Source organism: Pteropus vampyrus, unplaced genomic scaffold, assembly GCF_000151845.1.
Source record: "Pteropus vampyrus isolate Shadow unplaced genomic scaffold, Pvam_2.0 Scaffold81, whole genome shotgun sequence".
Taxonomy (NCBI): Eukaryota; Metazoa; Chordata; class Mammalia; order Chiroptera; family Pteropodidae; genus Pteropus; species Pteropus vampyrus.
Genome location: NW_011888862.1, coordinates 7,221,110 through 7,242,922, shown reverse-complemented (window position 1 = coordinate 7,242,922; position 21,813 = coordinate 7,221,110). Strand labels below are relative to the sequence as shown.

Below are 21,813 nucleotides of genomic sequence, written 5' to 3'. Positions count from 1 at the left end.
AAAGATTCCTTAGAGATTGCCTTAGTGATGTCACTTCTTGTCCGAGATCACACTGTCAATGGCAGAGCAAAGACTAGAACTTTGTCTCTTCACTCCTCATCCCACCCCTTGTTGTGTCCCCTGAGAGCAAGTATTCATTGCCCAAGAGCTGGGTGAAGGTGGTGCTGAGTTATTTTGTGTTTCTTCTCTAATAGAATCCCGTCACAGGGCTGCTGTCTGCCAGTCATGAACAGAAGGACGCCTGGGTGCGGGATAACATCTACAGCATCCTGGCCGTGTGGGGCCTGGGTATGGCCTACCGCAAGAATGCCGACCGTGACGAGGACAAGGCCAAGGCCTATGAGCTGGAGCAGGTAATGCTGACTGGTAGCCATGTCTCAGCCTTTAGCTCCTTTTCCTTGAATTGAAAAGCCAAGAGGAAGTAGCTGTGTGTGCAGAACAGTTTGATGCAGGTGTCGCCTCCATTTCTTCTACAGAATATTTTGGGGAGACACTTAGGTGGTCTCAGCCTCTCATTTGTCTTTCTCTTTGAGATTTTTCCCTCCAAAAAAAAAAAAGGCAAACAAAAATCACACTGAATAGGAAAATAAAGCACCTTTATTTTCCTATTCAGTGTGAATAGGAAAATAGCTACGTTTTTCCCACACATATTCTGTTAATTTTATACATACTTATAAATGAGATTATATAAACTATTATGATTGTTTTTTTTTTTAAGTCAATACACCAGAACTACAAATTCCAAAGTATATGCTCCTTTCGGAGTAGTCATGTTAAAAGGATACTTATCCAAACAGTGTTGCCACTGCTTAAAACATTTTTGGAATTACCTTAAAAATGCCTTTCTGTTTTAAGCCATTCCAAAGCAGCCTTATTCATTTATAGTCACCCTGTAATTTTGAACCACATTTGTGTTGTCCAATTTTCATGCCTATGTTACCATACAACACAATGAAGTCCTTTTATTGTTTTCTAAAATCAGAAACCAAAATACCCACCAAAGGAAAGATTTGCCATCACTGAATATATAAGGAAATAATCTGTCCCTGAGCACAGGAGCTGTTTTCAGAATGTTTTGAGTGATAGCATTGAAGTAGGGAGCATTGACACATGAAAGTATAGTTCTCTTGGCGTGAGAACCTTTGAGATGTATCTTTGATTCATACATTCCTCATTGACCCTCATAGTCAGTGGGCCATCAGATCCCGGGAGAGTTCTTAGGGCCCAATCTGTGCTTGTTTGTAGCAACCAAAATGGGCATGAGCTATAGGCAGCCGTGACAGCAGTATGGAGGCTAAAAGAGGAGGACTGTCTGTGGGAGCAAGGGAAGGACAGGTTGGATTTGACTAACATGCTGAGTATGAGGTGTGAAGTTGCATAGTGTTGGAGGTAAGGCAAGAATTGGTAGTTCTCTAAATGCCTACAGCAAGCATGGAATGCTCCTCCAAGAAGTCGGATGGCTATTACGTAAGCTAATCATTCATTTAATAGTATAATAATTTGATGCCAGTGTCCTCCAAACTTCTTATCCCCCTTTGATACAAAATTAGAGTATAGCCATGCCTGTGCGCGCGCTCGCTCTCGCTCTCGCTCTCTCTCCCTTCCTCTCTCCCCCTCCCTCCTCTACCTCTCCTCTACCTCTCTTCTGTAAACAGTTTCTGATCCAGGTTAGAATTGACTAGATTTGCTGCTCGGTGACTGACAATAGCAAGGCACAAACAGGCCACTTGTTTGATTTGTTGAGTGTGGTTAATAACTAAAGGAGACATCTCCCTTGATTATGGAAAATAACATGAGGTCTTCCAGCGATCTTCAACAAGGACACTATTGCATTTGGGGCTTAGGCAGTACAATTACAATGGTGTGAGACTGTCCCATGCATTGCAGGACTCTAAGGATCCTTGGTCCTTACCAAATGCCAGTAGCCCCGACCCCCATCATGGTGACAATAAAAATGCCTCCACCCCCACATTTCCAGATGCTCCCCCCTGGGGGATGGTAATGTCACCCCCAGTTGGAGACCACTCTGATTCTTCATAACTTTTCTTTATTTGAAGGGAAGTCAAACTAACAAATGTTTATGCTATGCACTATAGGAAGTGTTAATTATAACAATGTTAATTATGCCTTCTATTTATGAGGCAACATTTTCTGCCTCAAAAGAATATATGACAAAGTGAGATGCCCATGGCCCTGGGTGGGAGCTTCTTTCAGCCAGGCTGCTTTGATCTACAAAATATCCCATTCTCCAGCCATTTGAGAATTAGTTTTATAGTGCTTTTAATAGGACATATTAAGAGCATTCTTTCACTGGGCCTGAATTGTGGAGGAAATGGGAGGCCACATAATGTATTGACTAAGAGCCCAAACTCTGGAGTCAGATGGCCTGGGCTCTGTCCTTGCTCCGCCTGCTGCCAGCTGGGAGACTTTAGCAATGTTGCTTCCTCTCTCTCAGCCTCTGGTTCCTCATCTATAAAGTGGGGTAATAATAACACCCACCTCATAAGGTCATTGCAAGAATTAGAATTCAGCTAAAACGTTTTGTACATGCCTGGACATAGTGTCTGATTATCAGAGTGTTACTTATAATAAGAAGAATTATAATAATTGGTTGCAATACATAGTCTTAAGAAACCTTGGCAGCTACTTGCATTTTGTAAGAACTTTTACTCAATAGTCTAGTAATGGTGTCACAAATGGCTATTCTGGCACAAAGCAGCATTACTTTGGGGCAAGCATTGTGGACTTAATGCATCCTCAGCAGAACAAAAATAAATTACTGATAATTGTGCCATAAATCTCCAGCATACTAGGCTTATACAGTTGTCTTGCTGAAATATCAGTGAGGAATCACTGGATTTCAGAGCCAAGAGGGGCCATCTGGTCCCACCCTTTTATTTGAGATACGTCACTTTGTCAAGATTTTGTTTCTTTGTGATGGAGAGGTGGAAATAATGAAACAATCAGAATACTTGTATATGATCTGGATCTACCTTCTCAGGAAAGTCTCCAGGCAGCGCTGGCTTACCAGCTATGTAGTGAGCTTTTCATGGAGTGGGAGAGCCGGCCTTGTTACTGACCCCACTTTATTTCTACAGAATGTGGTGAAACTCATGCGGGGTCTTCTCCAGTGCATGATGAGACAGGTAGGCGGAAAACGACAAATGTGTTTGTGGGTCATCATGTGGGCCATTTTGTCATTTACATGGTAACAACTACATTCTTAAAGTGTTTTGAACTTTTCTTCCCAAAATGAAGAGAAATTGAAAATATTTTGCTTACTTTCTCCTTTTAAAATTATCTTCACTACTTTTATTGTACTATAGAACCAAAGACTCAAAGGACACTGTTTCTTAGAATCTCTTTTAAGGAGTTACCTGTGTAAAAGCAGAACATGCCTTTTTAAAAAAAAAATGGGGGGTTAAAAACTTTGTTTTTTAAAAGCCACTCCTAGAAATCTATGTACTATTGTTCATTCTGTTGAGTTTATAATAAGGTTTATTTTCATTCGAGTTGAAATCTTTGAGTTTTTAAAATTTGACATCATTATTTACTGGTATTTTCAGTGAGTGTTAAATAAAACAATTCATTGAGCACATGCTATGTACAGAACATCAGACTAGGGTCTGCAACAGACGCAGTGATTCCTACGATATCATCCCCACCCTTATTCAGCATGTGCCCTCTTTCCCTCCTAACCTCCCTCTCTCATTGAGTGCCTACCCTGTGTCACAGCTCATGTTGGGGATACAAGACAAGGAAATCTGTTGGCTTGACCGCTTGCCCCTGTAGAGCTTATTAAAATCCCACTGGGCTGGCACATTCCTGGAAATGGGCAGGAAGAATCCCTGCACAGCCCCTCTGTGTGGTGCTCACTAGTGAACATCCGCTGCCTTCCATCCCCCTGGCTCCCAGAGGTAGCAGATAAGGGGTCTCCATCCAGGAGACTGACCCTGGATGTGGCCTCTGCCAGCCAGGAGCCCTTGTACTATGCAGAGCCTGCTTGTCTTCTCCCTCAGGTGGATAAAGTGGAGAAGTTCAAGCATACACAAAGTACCAAAGACAGCCTGCATGCCAAGTACAACACTGCCACCTGCAGCACCGTGGTGGGTGACGACCAGTGGGGCCATCTCCAGGTGGATGCCACCTCCCTCTTCCTTCTGTTCCTGGCCCAGATGACTGCTTCTGGTAAGCCAAGGCCATTTGAGTCCATTGTATAGGGAGCGACAATCCAGAAGGGGGCAGAAAGGGGCAGACATTGATCAGTACTCAAAATAAGCTATTTCCGTAAAGAAAAAGCATGCTTCCTTATAGTATTATGTGCACTGACTTTGCGATGTGCCAACAGTCAGCCTCCTGAGCATTTGCAACATGAGGACTGTTGATGAGTCAGCTCTATTAGCATCATTCTAGTTGATCCCAAAGCTTCCTTTCTGTCACTGTCACCTACGTTACTGGACCAACCTAAATCAGATCTACCTTCAACCATTGAAATATCTGTAGACAGTGTCCCACTCTTAAAGTTTTCTTCTCCAGGACTTCATCAGTTGATAAATCATAATTAATTTAACTATGTCTTTATTCCTTTTTTTTTTTTTTTTGCTGTTATAACTAATGTTGCAATACCAACTTTGACCCCATATCTATTTGCTTCCTTCCATTGGTTAGATATCATTCAAAGGCTACTCATACATATTCCCAAACTGCTTTTACAACAGTTTACTAGTTAAAAGTTCTCCCGTTGATGTAAAAATACATATGTTACCATACCCATACCAGCTTTAAGAAGTCATACTTAAAAAATGTATGCATTATCATAACCAACTGAACACTCAAGGACCCAAACAAAAATCCAAGAGGGTTGCCATCTGCTTCGGTATATTGATGCAGCCCCCCGGGCAGGTCCAGGGCCATCTCCTGAAGTTGGAGGCTCCACTTTCCCTATCTTCCCTTGGAGGAAAGTATTCACCCTTTGGTTCACTCAAGGATAAAGACAGTGTCTGGTTGCCATGGGCTAAAATCCTTGCTTTGTTGGAACCTTCTCTGTGCAAATCCAAAGGGCCTACCAGAAGACCCCACAACCTTCTCTTTCAATTCCTTCAGCTTACAGGCACAGACACAAAAATGGAGCCTGCCCATTCGTCCGTCCATCCTTCCTTTCTTCCTTCCTCTTTCTGAGATTAGACATTAAGTGTTACAACTTACTTCAGACTAATTTTTGATGCTCTAGTAAGAAAAATGAAAATGGTAAAAGGATTTATTTCCTAGTGTGATTATTTGTAATTGGCAACTCGCTCATCACAACATAACTTCATAACTTCATTGTTTGCTTTTCTTTACTAGGTTTACGTATTATCTTCACCCTCGATGAAGTAGCCTTCATACAAAATCTTGTTTTTTACATAGAAGCTGCATATAAAGTAGCTGTAAGTATCAACCCTGGTAGTTTTTTCAGTTATCAAAGAGAATAAAAGTCATATAGTTCTCTGAAGTCCAGGCTATTTGGCGCTGACCAGAAGGTTAGCATGATTAGAGCTCTAAGATTATGTCGCCGCCTCACACAAAGTGCATATTTTTGTCCTGAGACACAGTTGCAGAATTCATGTTTTTGGAATGTACCACATGCTCTGTTTGAATCCATTATGCTTGTTTAAAATAAGACCCTAAAATGTCCTGTAGCATGTACACAGGCTGGCCTGAATCAAGGTGAAGGCAGCAGCATCGGTGCCTAGGTAGGAGCTGCAGTGCTGTGGGGCTTCCCACCTCCCCCACCCACCCACCGTGGCCCACAGGTAGAGGGGCCAGAGCCAGATGTGTGCCCCAGGCCAGATGCGTACAGGTACAAATGTGCATAAACCCCAGCTCCTCCAGGCTTCTATCTGGTATGGAGATTGAAGCTTCACACACTTCTAGAGAACAACTAAACTGTGCAAAGCTGACAATAAAGGTGATAAGGAAAAGGTAGAGTTTGATTTGGGGACAAAAAGCCACTGTGGTTTAAAGCAAGGGTCAGCACGCTTTTTCTGTAGAGGGCCAGAGGGTAAATATTTTCAGCCTCGTGGTCCCTATGGTCTCTGTTACCACTACTCAACTCTACCATTGAAGCACAAAAGCAGCCTAGACAACATGTAAACACGTGATCAGGGCTGTGTCTCAAATAGACTTTATTTACAAAAAGAGGTGGCAAATGAGATTTAGTCCAAGGGCCATGGTTTGCTACCCCCAGGCCCAAAGTCGTGATTTTCAATTAGGGGCAATCTTTCTCTCCGAGGGGACATTTGGCAATGTCTGGAGACATATTTGGTTATCGCACTGGGAAGTGTGCTACTGACATGTAAAGGATGGAGCCCAGGGATTCTGCTGAACATCTTTCAGTGCACAGAGTAGCCACCACACGATGAATGTCAGTAGTGCCAAGGTTGACAAACCCTGGTCTAAAGAAACTTGAGAAGTCTTCATGGAAAAGGTGGGAACTTAGATAGACCTTGGATGAGTCGGGTTAGATAAGCATAAAGGAGGAAAAATGTTTGAGGTGAGGGAATAGCACGAACAGTCACAGAGGCTTGAACAGGCTCTCAGTGTGTGTATGTGTAGGGAGGGCTGCCTGGGGAAACAGTGCGCAGAGTGAAGGAGTAAATTTAGGGTTGACAGTTGAGTAGTGGAGAATGGTAGAAAATAAAGTCAGCTTGTGAGTGTGCGGGAAGTGGAGGCCAGATAATGGATGTATGGCCATCCAGAGAGATTTGAACGAGATCCGCTAGGGTTGGATGAACATTTTGTCACTTTAGACTCTTAAGCCGGGAGAGCGAGTTGATCAGCTTTTAAGAATGAGTCACTGAGCTCTGGGATTAGAGTGGAGATGGGCTGGAACATGGAGAGGCCCAAATGTGAAGAATAGTGAAGTAAAGAGTCCTGGGTCACAACTACAAGGCCAGTGTGGCAAGGAAGTGTCTACAGTCACTCTGGTGGGCCCAAGTCTAAATTTTCGCATTTTGAAAATGTTCATCTTTGGAGATACAGTAGTAAATACTGAAATTTTGGCATCGATCCTATTCTTGTTGGGGTATAGTCTTTCAGTAGTGCACATAGCATTATTTTAAAACAGAATCCAGTGTTTGGGTTTCTTAAGAGAAAATATGAATTATGAAAATTAGGTATGCATGTATCAAGTCCTATATGTGGACAGAGTGCTCTAAGTCAATTCATATTAATCAGTTTAAAATACCAAGAAAAATTGTATTAACCAGTGTTACCCCAATAAACTTAATTTAAAAAAATAAAATAAAATACTAAGAAAACTCACTATTCTGTGCCTCAGTTTTGACTTTGGCTCCCGTTACTTGCTGAGCATTTTTTCCCCAAGAAGTAATGCTAGAAATTGATATTAAATTATTTTAAATGGTTTGGTTGGCTTCAACTATTTATAACTCATTTGTTAAAGTGTCTATCACGTCTTACAATTTAATATAAGTACAAAGGAATTAGCTAAATAGAGGGACAGCATTTTATTTGACTTTAAGATAAAAAAACATTTTATTCTCTGCAAATCAAGAATTTCTTACAAATTCGTAATTTTTAGGAATAAGAAAATTGAGAGCACTTTGCATGCATTTTTGGTTCCACCTGAGTATTTACTTCCAAAACTCCGCACAGAGATCAAATGAACCGAAATTGAGGAAGAACAGCCTGAATGTGTAAAGCCATAGTTTTGGTAGTCTTCGAGAAGAGATATTTATGCTCTATTATGCCTGTGCTGACATAAAGGAATCATTTTCCCATAGCTCTTCTCATGTGCCTCTTTCTCCTGCTCTGATTACTGCTTTTTTCTTCCGTAGGATTATGGAATGTGGGAACGTGGCGATAAGACCAATCAGGGCATTCCAGAATTGAATGCAAGCTCTGTAGGAATGGCCAAGGTGACGGCTTGTCCTCTTTGTTTTCCCTCTGTGCATTTTTACTGCTTTGATTTGGTTCTCATTAGAAATTTGGATTTAATCTGATTAGTATATTTTTCAAAAGTCACCAGCAAATACGAAATTCAAGTGGCACATGTACCCCAGCCACCTGAAATTATAGGTAAAGAATGTAGCTTTCCTACACTGAAATCTGCATGTACCTGAAAATAAGTATGTTTCCTCCTCATTATTCATTGTTATCATCCACACGTCTAAGCTTTTGCTGTTGTCTAAGAAGCTGGATGTGTTATGTCCAGTCTTCTTTTTTGGGTCAGAAAGAGGGCTGAAGAATATTACCACTTTTTAGCGCAGGGCTCACAAGTTCAAAAATCTATAGGGTCTGGTGTAACATTTAAACCAGTGAAGTCAGCCAGATAGAAATAGCAGGAGGACACTGGGAACTTTTTCTAAAGGTATTCCAATTCGAAATTATTTTAAAAATTTCTTCAGGCCAAACAGAACACACCTGTGGGGCAGATTCAGTCTGCTGGCCACCAGTTTACATCTTTTTCCCTAGACATCTAGCATGCTTCTTTTCCTCCTTCCTTCTCGAGACTGAAGTATACTTTGGACAGAGTAAAGATTCCAGAGCTAGAATTTTTAAAGCAACAATAAATATGCTCTGTTAAGGTCAACTGACAGAAAGTGTTCTTAATACTTAAAGAATGAACTTTCTCAAGTGCCAGATATACTAATGTTAGGAATTAACCACCTAAATATGTGAAAGAAAAGCCGACCATGAATTTAGTGCCCCCCTCCCCGCCACACACACAAAGTTATGAACTTGTTAGTATTTCATTTTTTAAAAGAATGCTAATTTCATTTTGGGAAATGTTTTTCTGTTTTCTCTTGCTTGTTCCTTCAATAAGCAGCAACGTGCAGGAAAGCTCTGATCTACTGAAAACAAGGGTAGAGCATGACCATAGGACCCTGTAGCTGGATTTTAACAATGTGCTTCATCACCTTTGGGGAAACATGTATGCTAGATTGTTTAATGACAAAGGAGTACCAGATATGGAGTGTATGTTCACTAGAAAGAAAAATAATTCAGACCTGTGTTTGTAGGCAGCACTTGAGGCAATTGATGAACTGGATCTTTTTGGGGCCCATGGAGGACGCAAGTCAGTGATCCACGTCCTGCCTGATGAGGTCGAACACTGCCAGGTACCAACTCAGCCTCTCGCATTTCAGAGAGCAGGGAAGGAGACTCATGGAGGGAAGGCCTGGGCTCCAGTTCAGATTCCTCACCTTCCTAGCTTAGTGGTATTTGGCTTCTTTGAGTTTTAGTTCCCTCATCCATACAGTGGGCACATCAGGACCTTCCTTTCCTGCTGCACAAGGTGCACAAGGATAAGAGTAAATCAATTTACTTTGTCAGAGCACTTTGTAAGCCAGAAAGTACCATGTAAACATAAGACACAACAATGTTGTATATATGGAGCCGACAATCAAGGCACCTTGTTTTGCTGAAGGCAAAATCTGTTTCATTTGTTTTGAGCACGTAAGTGGTTTTCTCTAAGGTTTATTTCATGATGAATGACTAGCAAGCACTGGTTCCCTTGGAGAGGGGTGTGGCGATGGGCAGGAATGGGTAGTGGTAGAGAGACGAGACAGGAGACATGGCAAATTAGTAGAACCTCCATGAAATACAGGTTAGAGAAAGGAGTGATTTGATGAAGATTAGGGAACTTCATTAAATGGACAGCGCATCACCAATTACTAGTCAATCAGTAAACTCTTATTTAGTGAGGGCCCACTGTATGCTGGAGCTATGGGGGTCAGATACGTAAAAACTTGTAAGCAGAGAGCTTCGGTGGGAGTGCGTGTTTCCAGGCAGAGAGAGCCTAGGGAAGAGTGACTAGTTAAAGAACTAGGCTTAGGTGGGGGGCCGAGGGGTTCAGTTAGCTATAGAAAAATGAAGTTTTATTCTGAAGCTGAAAGGTTCTCTATTTTTACCTTCCTCTCCAGCTGACTCTATTTTCCCCCATTAAATAGTCCTTAGCAGGGACTCTGCTATTTCTTGGGGTATGGTTTAGTAGAGTCAAGCTGGTGTTCATCTTAATAGATGTGTAGTCTAGTGGAAATTGTGTGAGCTTTGTAGCCAGCTGGGCCTGGGTAGGAATTTTAGCTCTCTTGCATACTAGCTGCGTGTTAGGTATAAGTCTCTGTACTCAGAGTCTGAGAGTCCTCATGTGTGAATTGGACATAGTACCTGAATTCCTTCTTCTTATGGAAGATTTAATAAGCTTATGTTTGCAGGGGTCTAGCCCCATGTCTGTATATGTTAAGTCTCAAGATTAGCTCCTTCCCTTCCCAAACTTTTCCTTCTAATCTCAACTTCCTCTAGTTTACAGTATGTAATCCAAGCACCTTATACTCGAGGCCATATTATAGTTCCGCTAAGTAACCCCTTTCTCTCTAGGACTAAACTAATTCTGTTGTTTACCATCTTGCCTGAGTGTTCTTGCAGTCTTCTGGATTTGACTCTTTAAGTGGTTTCTGGTTTACCAGCCCAAATAGTCACATTCCATAGACGGCAGACACTTTTCTGTATTGGTCCCATATGTGCGTTCTTCTCTGCCTCTATCTTCACAGCCAGGACACCCTAGCCAGCTGACATAGGTAGCCCGTAGTTCCTCCCCTGCATGTCCTGAAGGCCCAGCCAGGTCAACAGAAGGCACAGAAGGAAGGGAGACAAGCAGTTCTTAGCGCGGGCTGCAGACAGTACAGTGCTCTCCCTGACTCCTACTCTCCCCCAAGGAACAGGAACCATTGGCTGGGGAGGTCAGGTTGCCCATCAGGGACCATGTTAGTAGGACAAAGTTCTAATCGAAATTGGCAAACTCAGTGGAATGTTCCCTGAGGCTAAGTTCATGGTCTCTAGGTACTATATATAACTATGAGTGCTTCCCAGGTTAAAGCCACCTCTGTTTTTCATTCAGTCGATTCTGTTCTCCATGCTGCCAAGAGCATCGACATCTAAAGAGATCGACGCTGGACTGCTTTCTATTATTTCTTTCCCGGCCTTTGCAGTAGAAGATGTGAACCTTGTGAATGTGACCAAAAATGAAATTATTTCCAAGCTCCAGGTAAGCATTGGTCATGCTGCTGCCATTCTGCCCTGTGTTCAGTGCCACTTTCATACTATGACATGGAGCAGCTCACCCAGGCCTCAGCTTTCCATGAGGTCCGCGGCTTGGTTCATCAGAGTGGATGCATAGAGTGAGGTCATCAAAACTGAATCTGCAGGTGAGAAAACACAGTCTCAGAGTGATCAGGTCACTTGGTTCTCTTCTTAAGTAGCAGAGCTTGAACCCAAGCCATCATCTTTGAACTTGAATTCATACCACTCCTGTACTTCTTAACCCTTTAGAGATCACAAACAGACTCCTTTGAAAATCTCTTGAAAGCTAACGTCCCTGCCAGAAAAAAAAACCACGTGTGTTTTAATATCCTCAAACTTTATACACAATTTCAGGGGGCTTCATAATCCCAAGGTTAGGTTGAGGTTAAAAAAGTTTCCCTGCTCTGAGTAACTATATAACTATGACACATTATATCAAAGTGAGAATGTTATTAAATATTCCAGCCAACTGAAGTTATCGGTAAAGTTATCAAAGAATATAAGTTTCCTAAGCCAAAATCTGCATGTTTATGATCCTACTTAGATTCCATGAAAAATACTTTTCCATGAAAAGGTCTCCGATCGTATCCCTCAAAAGAAGGTGGATATTTCAATCAGGGTTCAGTGGAGAAAAGAAACCTCTTTAGATAGTCGAAGCAGACAGAGAGGTAATGCAGGGAATGAGGTGTTTAAAGGGGATCAAGTTCTAGGCTGGACCTCCCATGACTCCCAGGGCAGTACGGGTTGGCCACTGGACGTACTTGCCCCCACGGCCAATGCGAGAGCAGCCCCCACACACTTAAGAAACTGGGGAACAAACATCCAGAGCTACGATCCAGGGGTTAGAGAGGCAGCCTCAGAGAAGCCCTGCCACTGCCCTTCTTTCCTGACACCCAGGAGGCTGGAGGGGAGCACTGGAGCCTGCAGCAGGAAAACCAGCGATGATAGCCTGAAGCCACAGGAAGCCCCACCTGCCTCCTGGCCAAGCCTTGCAGAATGCAGGCTCCTTTACATCCAAGGCTTAACTGTGAGGAGTCTGGAATGTCCTTTTAGCTTTTCAGTCTTTCAAGTAGAAGCAGTCCGATCCAAGTATCTGCCTTGGTGGCTTCTCCAAGCAGGAAGGGTCTCTTCGCATCTTTGCATGATACGGCAAATTAGTGAAAGGTCACAGCCATTCACTGAAACCGTCAGTAATTACTCTCGTACCTATAATGTTTTAGCATTTTTTTTCCAAGCACTGATCAAATTTGAATTTACTTTGCTTATTATTTAAAAATAACTTTTTTATACTGATAGCAAAGAGCACTTGGTACACATTTCATTACCAAAAGATTCATGGGAAGGGGCAAAGGGTTGACTGGAATTCAAATCAAAAGGCAAAGAAATTCTTATGATTTCATCAGATGTACTTATTTTTCTTTATCTCTTAGGGGCGTTATGGATGCTGTCGCTTCCTTCGAGATGGTTATAAAACCCCAAGAGAGGTTGTATTTAAATATTGTTTCTTATGATTCCTTAACTACTTGATATCTAAGTTGCCACTGTGGTGTTCTCCCTCTGTTGATTATAATTACATGTAAGAATGTGGGAAAGGGAAGTCTTAATTCTGGAGTCAGCAAGGCGGGAGTTAGGCCCTAGAATAGTAAGATCATCAGGAAGACAGCAAGCTAGTGGTTTAAAGCCAGCTCGTAGACAAGGACAAACAGTTTTGTGGCTCACATGGCTTTTTAAATACCAACTGTGGCTACCTCCTTAGGTTTCTTTGCCATAGTGACTGATATAATGATATCAAGAGAGGCAAATTGCTATTTATTCATTAGAGATATAGGAAGCTTAATATAATAAACTGCCAAGGAGTCTTGTATACATTTCTGGTTTACTTTTCTGAAATTTTACCATGGAAAACGGCCAAAAATAGCATCTCTCCTTTATAGCAGAATCCTAATTATACCAACCTCAAAGCCGCATTGAATTGGACGGGTGAGGGAAAGCCAGTGAGGTGCAATGCTATTATGTATGTAATCTGACATCACCTTTTAGAAGGTTTACTTATTTGATTCCAGGACCCAAACCGACTGCATTATGACCCTGCTGAGCTCAAGCTCTTCGAAAACATTGAATGCGAATGGCCTGTGTTCTGGACGTATTTCATAATAGATGGGGTCTTCAACGGTGATGCCGTTCAGGTGAGAAAATGTTGGGTGTTATATTAATGATCAGTATATTTCATTACACTGGTGGGCAGATTGTTATGAGATCATAAGGCTATGCAAGAATTTAGGGCACCATTTTAGTGATGTTGCCCCTTAGCAAACTTTTCCAAAACTTAGCGAATTAAAGCAGCAACTATTTTATTTGCTCATGATTCTTCAGTTTGGGCAGGGCTCAGCAGGGACGGGTCGTCTGCTTCACCTGGTGTCAGCTGGGATGGTCAGTGGGGCTGGAGGATCTACTTACAAGATGGCCCAGATGGGAGCCCAGGTGGGCTGTTGGCCTGAGCCTTGGTTCTCTTCCACATGGCTAGCTTGGGCTTCTCACAGCATTTTGGTCTCTGGGGAGGTAGGCTTTTCACATGGTGCTCATCGTCCCCTAGAAGGCGAAAGAAGAAGCTGCCAAGCTTTCTTAAGGCTTAGGCCTTTTACTGGCAAGGCGTTACTTTTGTTTCATTTTGTCATTTAAAGGGCCATCCCACATTCAAGGGGAGGGGACTACACAGAGGCAGGAGTACTGGGGGGGCAGAGTTCATCAGAGACCACCAGTCTACCACAGACAGGTTTTGTTGTTGCTCTTGTTCGGTTCAGGCCAGCTGGTGGTTTTGTTGTCTTTAGCTCTAGTTTAAGGGTTCTTTCAGCTAATGTCTTATCTACTGTAACAGCCTCCTAACTGATCTCCCAGCCTCCAGCCTCCAGCCTCACTCCCTGCTGTTTCTCCACACCTTGCCATGGTGATCTTATTAAAAGACAAATTAGATTCTGCTGCTGCCTTGCTTAAAAGCTTTAAATGGCTTCCTGATTGCTCTGGGGCTGAAATACAAGGCCTTCACATGTTTTGTAGGGTCCCATAAGATCTGGCCCTTGTTTTCACCACTGTAGCCCAATTTCTTATTACTTACTTCCTTTTTTCAGTTCTGTGACCCAAGTACACTGAAACCTTTTAGTCCCTTGAACAAGTCATGTTGTTTCTCCCTCTTCTCAAATGCCTAGGACATGCTTTGCACCCCCAACTTCTCCTCCCTCCTTTACTTTTTCTTTCAGAAAGTCTTCTCTAACCCCCAACGTGCCCCTTTTGTATGCCCCACAGCTCTTATAACAGCATGGCACCTGTAACTGTATTTAATGTCCTACTTACCTGTCAAAGGACCCTGATAGAGGTGATCTCTATCCAGTTCACTAACATAGTCCCTGTGCCTAGTACATAGTAAGTGTTTATTAATGCAACATTCATTTCTTCAAAACATTTCTTAGAATTTGCTGCCTTGCATGCTTTGGTGAGCAGAACAGACTTGTCTTTGTGAAGCTTATGTGAATGACTGACAAACTCAACACTATGCCACTTTTTTAACCTGTTCAGGTCTGCCATTTTTTAAAAATTTGTTCAAATCACATGTTCTAGGGTGGGATGAGCAATCTACGATTTAATTTAGTTTTTGAAAGCTGCCTCTACTCAAGAATGCCTAGGGGCTGCAAAAATACCAGCAAGCTTAAAATGTTACTCTCCCATTGTTGATTTTTTTAAATTTAATTTTATTAATAGTTTCAAGTGTATAGTACATTGGTTAGACATTTATATAGTTTATGAAATGATCCCCCTGGTTGCTCTCTCTTCCCTCTGGCTCTGCACCTAGCCATTATATTACTGCTGACTGCATTCCCTATGCCGTGCTCCCCATCCCCCTGACCATCTATCCACTACTAATTTGTACTTCTTTAACTCTTCACTCCTTTTTCCCAACACCACCACTCCCCTCCCCTCTAGCCATCACCAGATTGTCCTCTATATTTGTGAGTCTGTTTTCGATTAGTTTGTTCTTTTTTTTTCCTTAGATTCCACATATCAGTTAAATCATATGGTATTTCTCTTTCTCTGTCTGACTTATTTCGCTCAACATAATAACTTCTAGGTCCAGCCATGTCGTTGCAAATTATAGGATTTCATTTTTTTAATAGCTGAGTAATATTCCACTGTATGTATGAACTATAACTTCTTTATCCATTTGTCTGTTGATGAGCATTTAGGTTGCTTCCATATCTTGTAAATAGTGCTGCCATGAACATAGGGGTGCATAGATCTTTGCGAATTATTGTTTTGGTTTTCTTTGGATAAATACCCAGAAATGCAATTGCTGTGTCAAAAAGTAGATCCATTTTTTAATTTTTTGAGGAACCTCTGGACTGTTTTCCATAGCGGCTATACCAATTTGCAATCCCACCAACAGGGCTCCCTTTTTGCCACATCCTTGCCAATACTTGTCGTCCTTTGATTTATTGATGATAGCCATTCTGACAGGTGTGAAATGATATCTCATTGTGGTTTTAATTTGCATTTCTATGATTAGTGACCTTGAGCATCTTTTCATATGTCTATTGGCCATCTACATTTCCTCTTTGGAGAAATATCTATTCAGGTCTTCTGCCCATTTTTAATTGGATTGTTTGTTTTTCTGTTGTTGAGTTATATGAGTTCTTTATATATTTTGGATATTAATCCCTTATCAGATGTATCATAAGTGAATATCTTCTCCCATTCAGTAGGTTGTCTTTTTGTTTCGTTGATGGTTTCCTTGATCTGCAAAAACCTTTTAGTTTGGTGTATTCCCATTTGTTTATTTTTTCTTTTGTTTCCTTTGCCTGAGGAGATATATCCGAAAAGAAATTACTAGTAGCAATATTAGAGACTTTACTACCTATGTTTTCTTCTACAAATTTCATGGTTTGGGGACTTACATTTAAGTCTTTAATCCATTTTGAGTCTATTCTTGTATATGATGTAAGAAGGTGGTCCACTTTAATTTTTTTGCAGTGTCTGTCCAATTTTCCTAACACCATTTATTGAAGAGACTGTCTTTACCCCATTGTATATTCTTACCTCCTTCATCATATATTAAGTGAGTGTATAGGTGTGAATTCATTTCTGGGCTCTCTATTCTGTTCCACTGATCAGTGTATTTGTTTTTATGCCAATACTATGCTGTTTTGATTACTGTAGCCTTGTAGGATAGTTTCATATCAGGTAGTGTGATACCTCCAACTTTGTTCTTCCTTCTCAAGATTGCCGTGGCTAGTCAGGGTCTTTTCTGGTGCCATATAAATTTTAGGATTATTTGTTCTAGCTCTCCAAAAAATACCATTAGTATTTTCATAGGGATTGCATTGAATCTATAGATTGCTTTGGATAGTATGGCCATTTTAATGATGTTAATTCTTCCTACCCATGAGCACGGTATATGCTTCCATTTATTTGTATCTTCTTCAGTTTCTTTTTTCACTGACATAATTTTCCAAGAACAGATCTTTTACCTCCTTGGTTAATTTTATTCCTAGGTATTTTATTGTTTTTGATACAATAGTAAATGGGATTGTTTTCTTAATTTCTCTTTCTGAAAGTTCATTATTGGTGTATAAAAATGCTACTGACTTTTGAATATTAATTTTGTAATCCTGCTACTTTACTGAATTCATTGATCAGTTCTAACAGTTTTTGTTAGAATCTTTAGGGTTCTCTCTATATAGTATCACATCATCTGCAAATAATGAGAAATTTACTTCTTTCTTTCCAATTTGGATACCTTTTATTTCTCTTTCTTGTCTTATTGCTGTGGCTAAGACTTCCAGTACAATGTTGAACAGAAGTGGTAAAAGTTGACATCCTTGTCTTGTTCCTGATCTTAAGGAAAACGCTTTTAGCCTCTCCTCATTGAGAGTGATGTTAGCTGTAGGTTTGTCATATATGGCCTTTAACATGTTGAGGTATGTTCCCTCTATTCTGACTTTGCTGAGAGTTTCTATCATAAATAGATGCTGGATTTTGTTGAGCATTTTTTTCTGCACGTATGGATATAATCATATGATTTTTATCTTTCGATTTGTTAATGTGGTGTATCACATTAATTAATTTGCAGATATTGTACCAACCTTGCATCCCAGGCATAAATCCAACTTGATCATGGTGTCTAATATTTGTAATGTAATGCTGAATTCAGTTTGCTAATATTTTGTTGAGGATTTTTGCATCAATGTTCATAAGAGAGATTGGCCTATAGTTTCCTTTTTTTGAAATGTCTTTGTCTGGTTTTGGGATCAAGGTGCTGGTGGCCTCATAAAAGGAATTAGGAAGCCTTCCCTTTTCTTGAATTTTTTGGAATAGTTTGAGAGGAATAAGTGTTGATTCTTCTTTGAATGTTTGATAAAATTCGCCTATGAAACCATCTGGTCCAGGACTTTTTTTGTGGGGGAAGGAGTTTTTTGATTACTGATTCCGTTTCATTGGTGGTAATCACTCAGTTCAAATTTTCTGTTTCTTCTTGACTCAGTCTTGGGAGATTGTATGTTTCTAGGAATGTATCTGTTTCATCCAAATTGTCCAATTTGTTGGCGTATAATTGCTCACAGTATTTTCTCATGATCCTTTGTATTTCTGTGGAGTCCATAGTTATTTCTCCTCTTTCATTTCTGATTTTATTTATTTGAGTTCTCTTTCTTTCTTCACTGATGAGTCTGGTTAAGGGTTTATCAATTTTGTTTATCCCTTTGAAGAACCAACTCTTGGTTTCATTAATCATTCGTATTGTTTTTGTAGACTCTTTTTCGTTTATTTCTGCTCTGATCTTCATTATTTCCTTCCTTCTACTCACTTTGGCCTTTGTTTGTTGTTCTTTTTCTAGTTTTTTTAAGTGTAAGGTTAGATTGTTTATTTGAGCTTTTTCTTATTTCTTGAGGTAGGCCTGTATTGCTATGAATTTCCCTCTTAGGACTACTTTTAGCTGTGTCCCATAGATTTTGACATTGTTGATTCTTTAGTGATTATCTTGGGCCTTATATTCTCTGTCTTTTTATACCAGAACTGAAAAATCTCAAAAGGATGGAGTTGGAATTTAAATTTTGAACAAGCTTGACAATAATCAGACACAACAAAAAAGCTAAGGAGACAAAAAAGACCACGCTTATTAGTACCTTATTCTCTAGGTCTCACAGAATTTACTACCCTTACACTTATGCTATTTCTTCTTCTTGCTGCCCAATGACATTTTAAAAAATGACACACCCCTGGTCATGCTTCGCTCACCATGAATTTCAAAAGAGAAGAAAATGAGATCTGAAAGACATTTGACTGGGATCTCCAAACACAGAATGTGTTAAATAGCTGTGTAGCTGATTACAGGTTTTTTCCCTTTCTTCTTTTTCCTTTTAATACATAGGTTTTTATCACTACCTTTTCAATTTAATGGAAATGTTTACATCAACAGCTTTTATTATATTGAGTAGTGCATACTAAGTATCGGGGTACATGTATCATAGTACATATACTTGCTTTCTCTCACATCAGATTCGTTCAGCAAATATTTCTTAAGCAGTAAATAAATTTCTTGGGCCTTTTAAGTGGAAAACTACTGTTAGGGGGAAATAGGATATGCTGCTTAAGATCTGGCCTCCACTCCAAGAAGCTTTTAGTCTAGCTGGTGAGACAAAATTGAAATATGTGAGAAGAGTGACATGTTTAAATCATGAGTTATAGACAACACAGAAGAAATCAGTTGCATTTAGCTTCTTTTTACATTCGCCGGCAGTAAGAGTCCCAGTTCCTCTTACACTCCTTGAGCTGAAAGTATTTGTGTATTTCTTGGCCCTGTGTCCTACTTCTAATCTGTTGCCAAGAGAGCTGTTTTTCTATGTTGCACTGCCAGGACAGCATTAAGGACCCCTCTTTCATACCATGGGGGATGGGACTATTTTTCAGGTCCAAGAATACCGAGAGGCCCTGGAGGGAATATTGATCAGGGGCAAGAACGGAATCCACCTGCTGCCAGAACTCTATGCCATCCCACCTAACAAGGTAAGCAGGCACTGCTTATCAGGAGCAAAGCAAGTTGGTGCTTGGCCTTTTGGTATTTTTCATCTCCCTTCCAGACCTAATACTTTTTCTCCAAGGGAAGTGGATTGAAAGCCTTCGGTAGTGCTCCTGTCTTTCACAGGAGTTATGGCTTAGGAGCCATGCTTGACCAGAGGTGCCCAAGGGACCTTCAAAGGATACCTGTTTATCACCTGAGCCCAAGGCCAAATGAGCCCCAAAGCACGAAACGCTGTTGGGTACTAGGTTCTCACACACTTCCACAGAAGAAACCAGGCAGAATCTCCCTGGGGAAGGGTGAGAGATGTGTGGAAATAGTTGAGAGTCTCTTCCTTTGAGTCAAGCCATTCCCATGCCTAGAGCTTGAGTAATCACTTAGAAGCCATTCTGTATCAGGAGAGAGAAACTGGCCAGTTCCAGAAAGATGCCCCAAAGATAGTTTCATCCTATCCAGTTACTAAATTGGGCGACTATGGATGGACCTATACATCTTGGTGAGAACACTTCCTTATACATGTCTCATGTTTAGAAGAAAAGAATTCTTGATTCAAGACAATTTGTCCTTCAGATGTTCCTATTGCTTCAGAGCTTCTTGGTGCATTTGTGGAGGAAGAGACTTCAGAGAACAGCATCTTCTCCACAATTGACAGGGCCTGCAGGAGACGGTAACCCAGCAGAAGCTGTCATGCCACAGCTTTGGTTTAAGAGTTCCGTGGTTGAATCGGGCCCACAGGCACATGGTCAGGGGACTGGTAGGGCCTCTGAAATTGCGTGCCTCCACCCAAAGTGGTTCTTGAACCTGTCAGGGCTCAGATAGCACTGGATTCCGCCTGGGACCACACCCCAGATTCAGCGCCTCCCCCACAACCCTCCACTGCCTCCTAATGGATGATACATCTTCAAGTGATGGAGAGTCCCTCACTACAGACCAGGCCATGTTGTCTACAGGAGCTCTTTGCTCTCTAAGTGTCAGAGACCTAGATTTCCTGCAAATGTATTTATTTTACTATGTGTGAAGTGTACGTGTTGGTGGTAAAGGGCTGACAGTGGGGGCTGGATAGTTATTTTGTAGCAACTACTTTTTCAGGTTGCCTCTTTTCCAGTACTGAGGCATTTGGCAAAACAAAATTAGTAATGGGAGATCATTCGGAACCTGGAAGCAGAGCAAGGGAAAATAAATGACTTCAGGGATATTTTACCTATTTTATGGTAGAGAATAACCATCCATCTGTGTTCTACTAAAAAGCACATTTTCCTGACTACTAAATGCTGCGTGATACTTTTCTTTCTGATGAACAGTGCTGGCTACACGTTATAAAAAGTTACTCTGCAACTTTTTCTTTTCTAAACTCCACACTGACCTTTGGGTTTCTACTTGTCGTGGCAACATCCTCCTTTATCCAATGGATTTACACGTAAGCTAGGCACCAATTTTGAACACTATTTTATGTAGACCACAGTTTATGTTGGATGCGTCCAGAAGACAGCTGAGAAGGTTCACTCGTCACATCAGTGACATGTAGAAACCACTGCAGACAGGGCTACCCAGACCCATATGGCACCTTTGTGCATAATAGGAAAAGGGCCTCATCCTTAGAATGGCTGTAGCCGCAGGCCAAGGTAGCATCCAGCCTGGAGTTCAGCCTTACTCACTTCCTCAGCCAGACATGCTTGTACAAGGTGCCACCATGTACAAGGTGCCACCATCCACACGGGCCTCCATTGGACAGCTTGAGACTAATGCAATGTGCCCAGCAAATGTGCATCAAGCAGTTGCTCTGGGCCAGGCACCAGGCTAGGTCCTGGGGCACAAACGGGTTACAATGCCAGCTCTTCCTCTTCGAGCTTGCAGGCGAATGGAGGTCAGAGGAGCCAGTCCGGGGGACAGAGGACAGACACAAGAGTGATGGCAGCAAAGGCTTGGTGCACTAGAGAAACTGCAGGCAGATCAAAAGGACGAGGGTAGAGAGAGGCAGAGGGATGCCACCACAGGGAGGCAGGAGTCAGCCCGTGGGTGGCAGGAGGGCAGAGCCAGGCTGTCTTTTGATCTGGACTTCTTGTCTGCCTTGTGTTCTTTGCATTGATTATTTCTCATCTTAGATCTTTGCAGTCTTTCTGAACACTACTTACATTTCAAATAGCTTTAACATACAGTCTGATTGTAACAGTAATCCTGCATACTGTAAAACATCCAGGATTTTGTAGAAAGAAGTAGTATTTATCTTTAATCTTACTACACAAAGATAAGCACGCTGACATTTTGGAGAATCTCCTCCCACACTATTCTATTTGATTATTTGATTACTGGCGATGTTTAATTCTCTTTAGTTTACGAGCTTAGGCTTTCTTAATGTTTACTACTAAGCGAATTAAAAAAATTTTTCTAAATATATTAATAACGTCACTGATTAAGCCACAAGCAGAGAATGACTCCCGTCATGGCGTGATTTTCCCCTTCGAAGAAGGATGTGTTTCCTGTTTCCTTTGATGGGCTGTCTTCTGGAGGAGAAAAGTGGTCACTAACAATACCCCCAAAAACATCATAACTAAAACCCCAAAGGTCAGCGTGGAGTTTACAACAGAGGAAGTTGCAAACTAACTTTTGCAATACCTAGCCAGCTCAGTCCGTCGGAAAGAGAACTGCACAAGGCCCCAGCAGATTCAGCTTTT

At 41.3% G+C, this 21,813-nt stretch overlaps 1 protein-coding gene across 4 annotated transcripts in view; it reads left to right on the top strand.

Annotated features, from left to right (window-relative positions):
* Positions 1–21,813, top strand: part of PHKA2 (phosphorylase kinase regulatory subunit alpha 2) — a 74,047-nt gene that overhangs the window by 20,969 nt on the left and 31,265 nt on the right. For 3 of the 4 annotated variants that reach the window (XM_011363006.2, XM_011363007.2, XM_023532331.1), the window contains 10 exons: positions 195–353; positions 3,099–3,146; positions 4,020–4,188; positions 5,344–5,426; positions 7,836–7,916; positions 9,021–9,119; positions 10,898–11,044; positions 12,510–12,563; positions 13,143–13,265; positions 19,033–19,128. In XM_011363006.2, coding sequence (XP_011361308.1) covers positions 195–353; positions 3,099–3,146; positions 4,020–4,188; positions 5,344–5,426; positions 7,836–7,916; positions 9,021–9,119; positions 10,898–11,044; positions 12,510–12,563; positions 13,143–13,265; positions 19,033–19,128 — 1,059 coding nt within the window. The remainder of the gene's footprint in view (positions 1–194; positions 354–3,098; positions 3,147–4,019; positions 4,189–5,343; positions 5,427–7,835; positions 7,917–9,020; positions 9,120–10,897; positions 11,045–12,509; positions 12,564–13,142; positions 13,266–19,032; positions 19,129–21,813) is intronic. The other variant, XM_011363008.2, reaches the window with a different exon arrangement.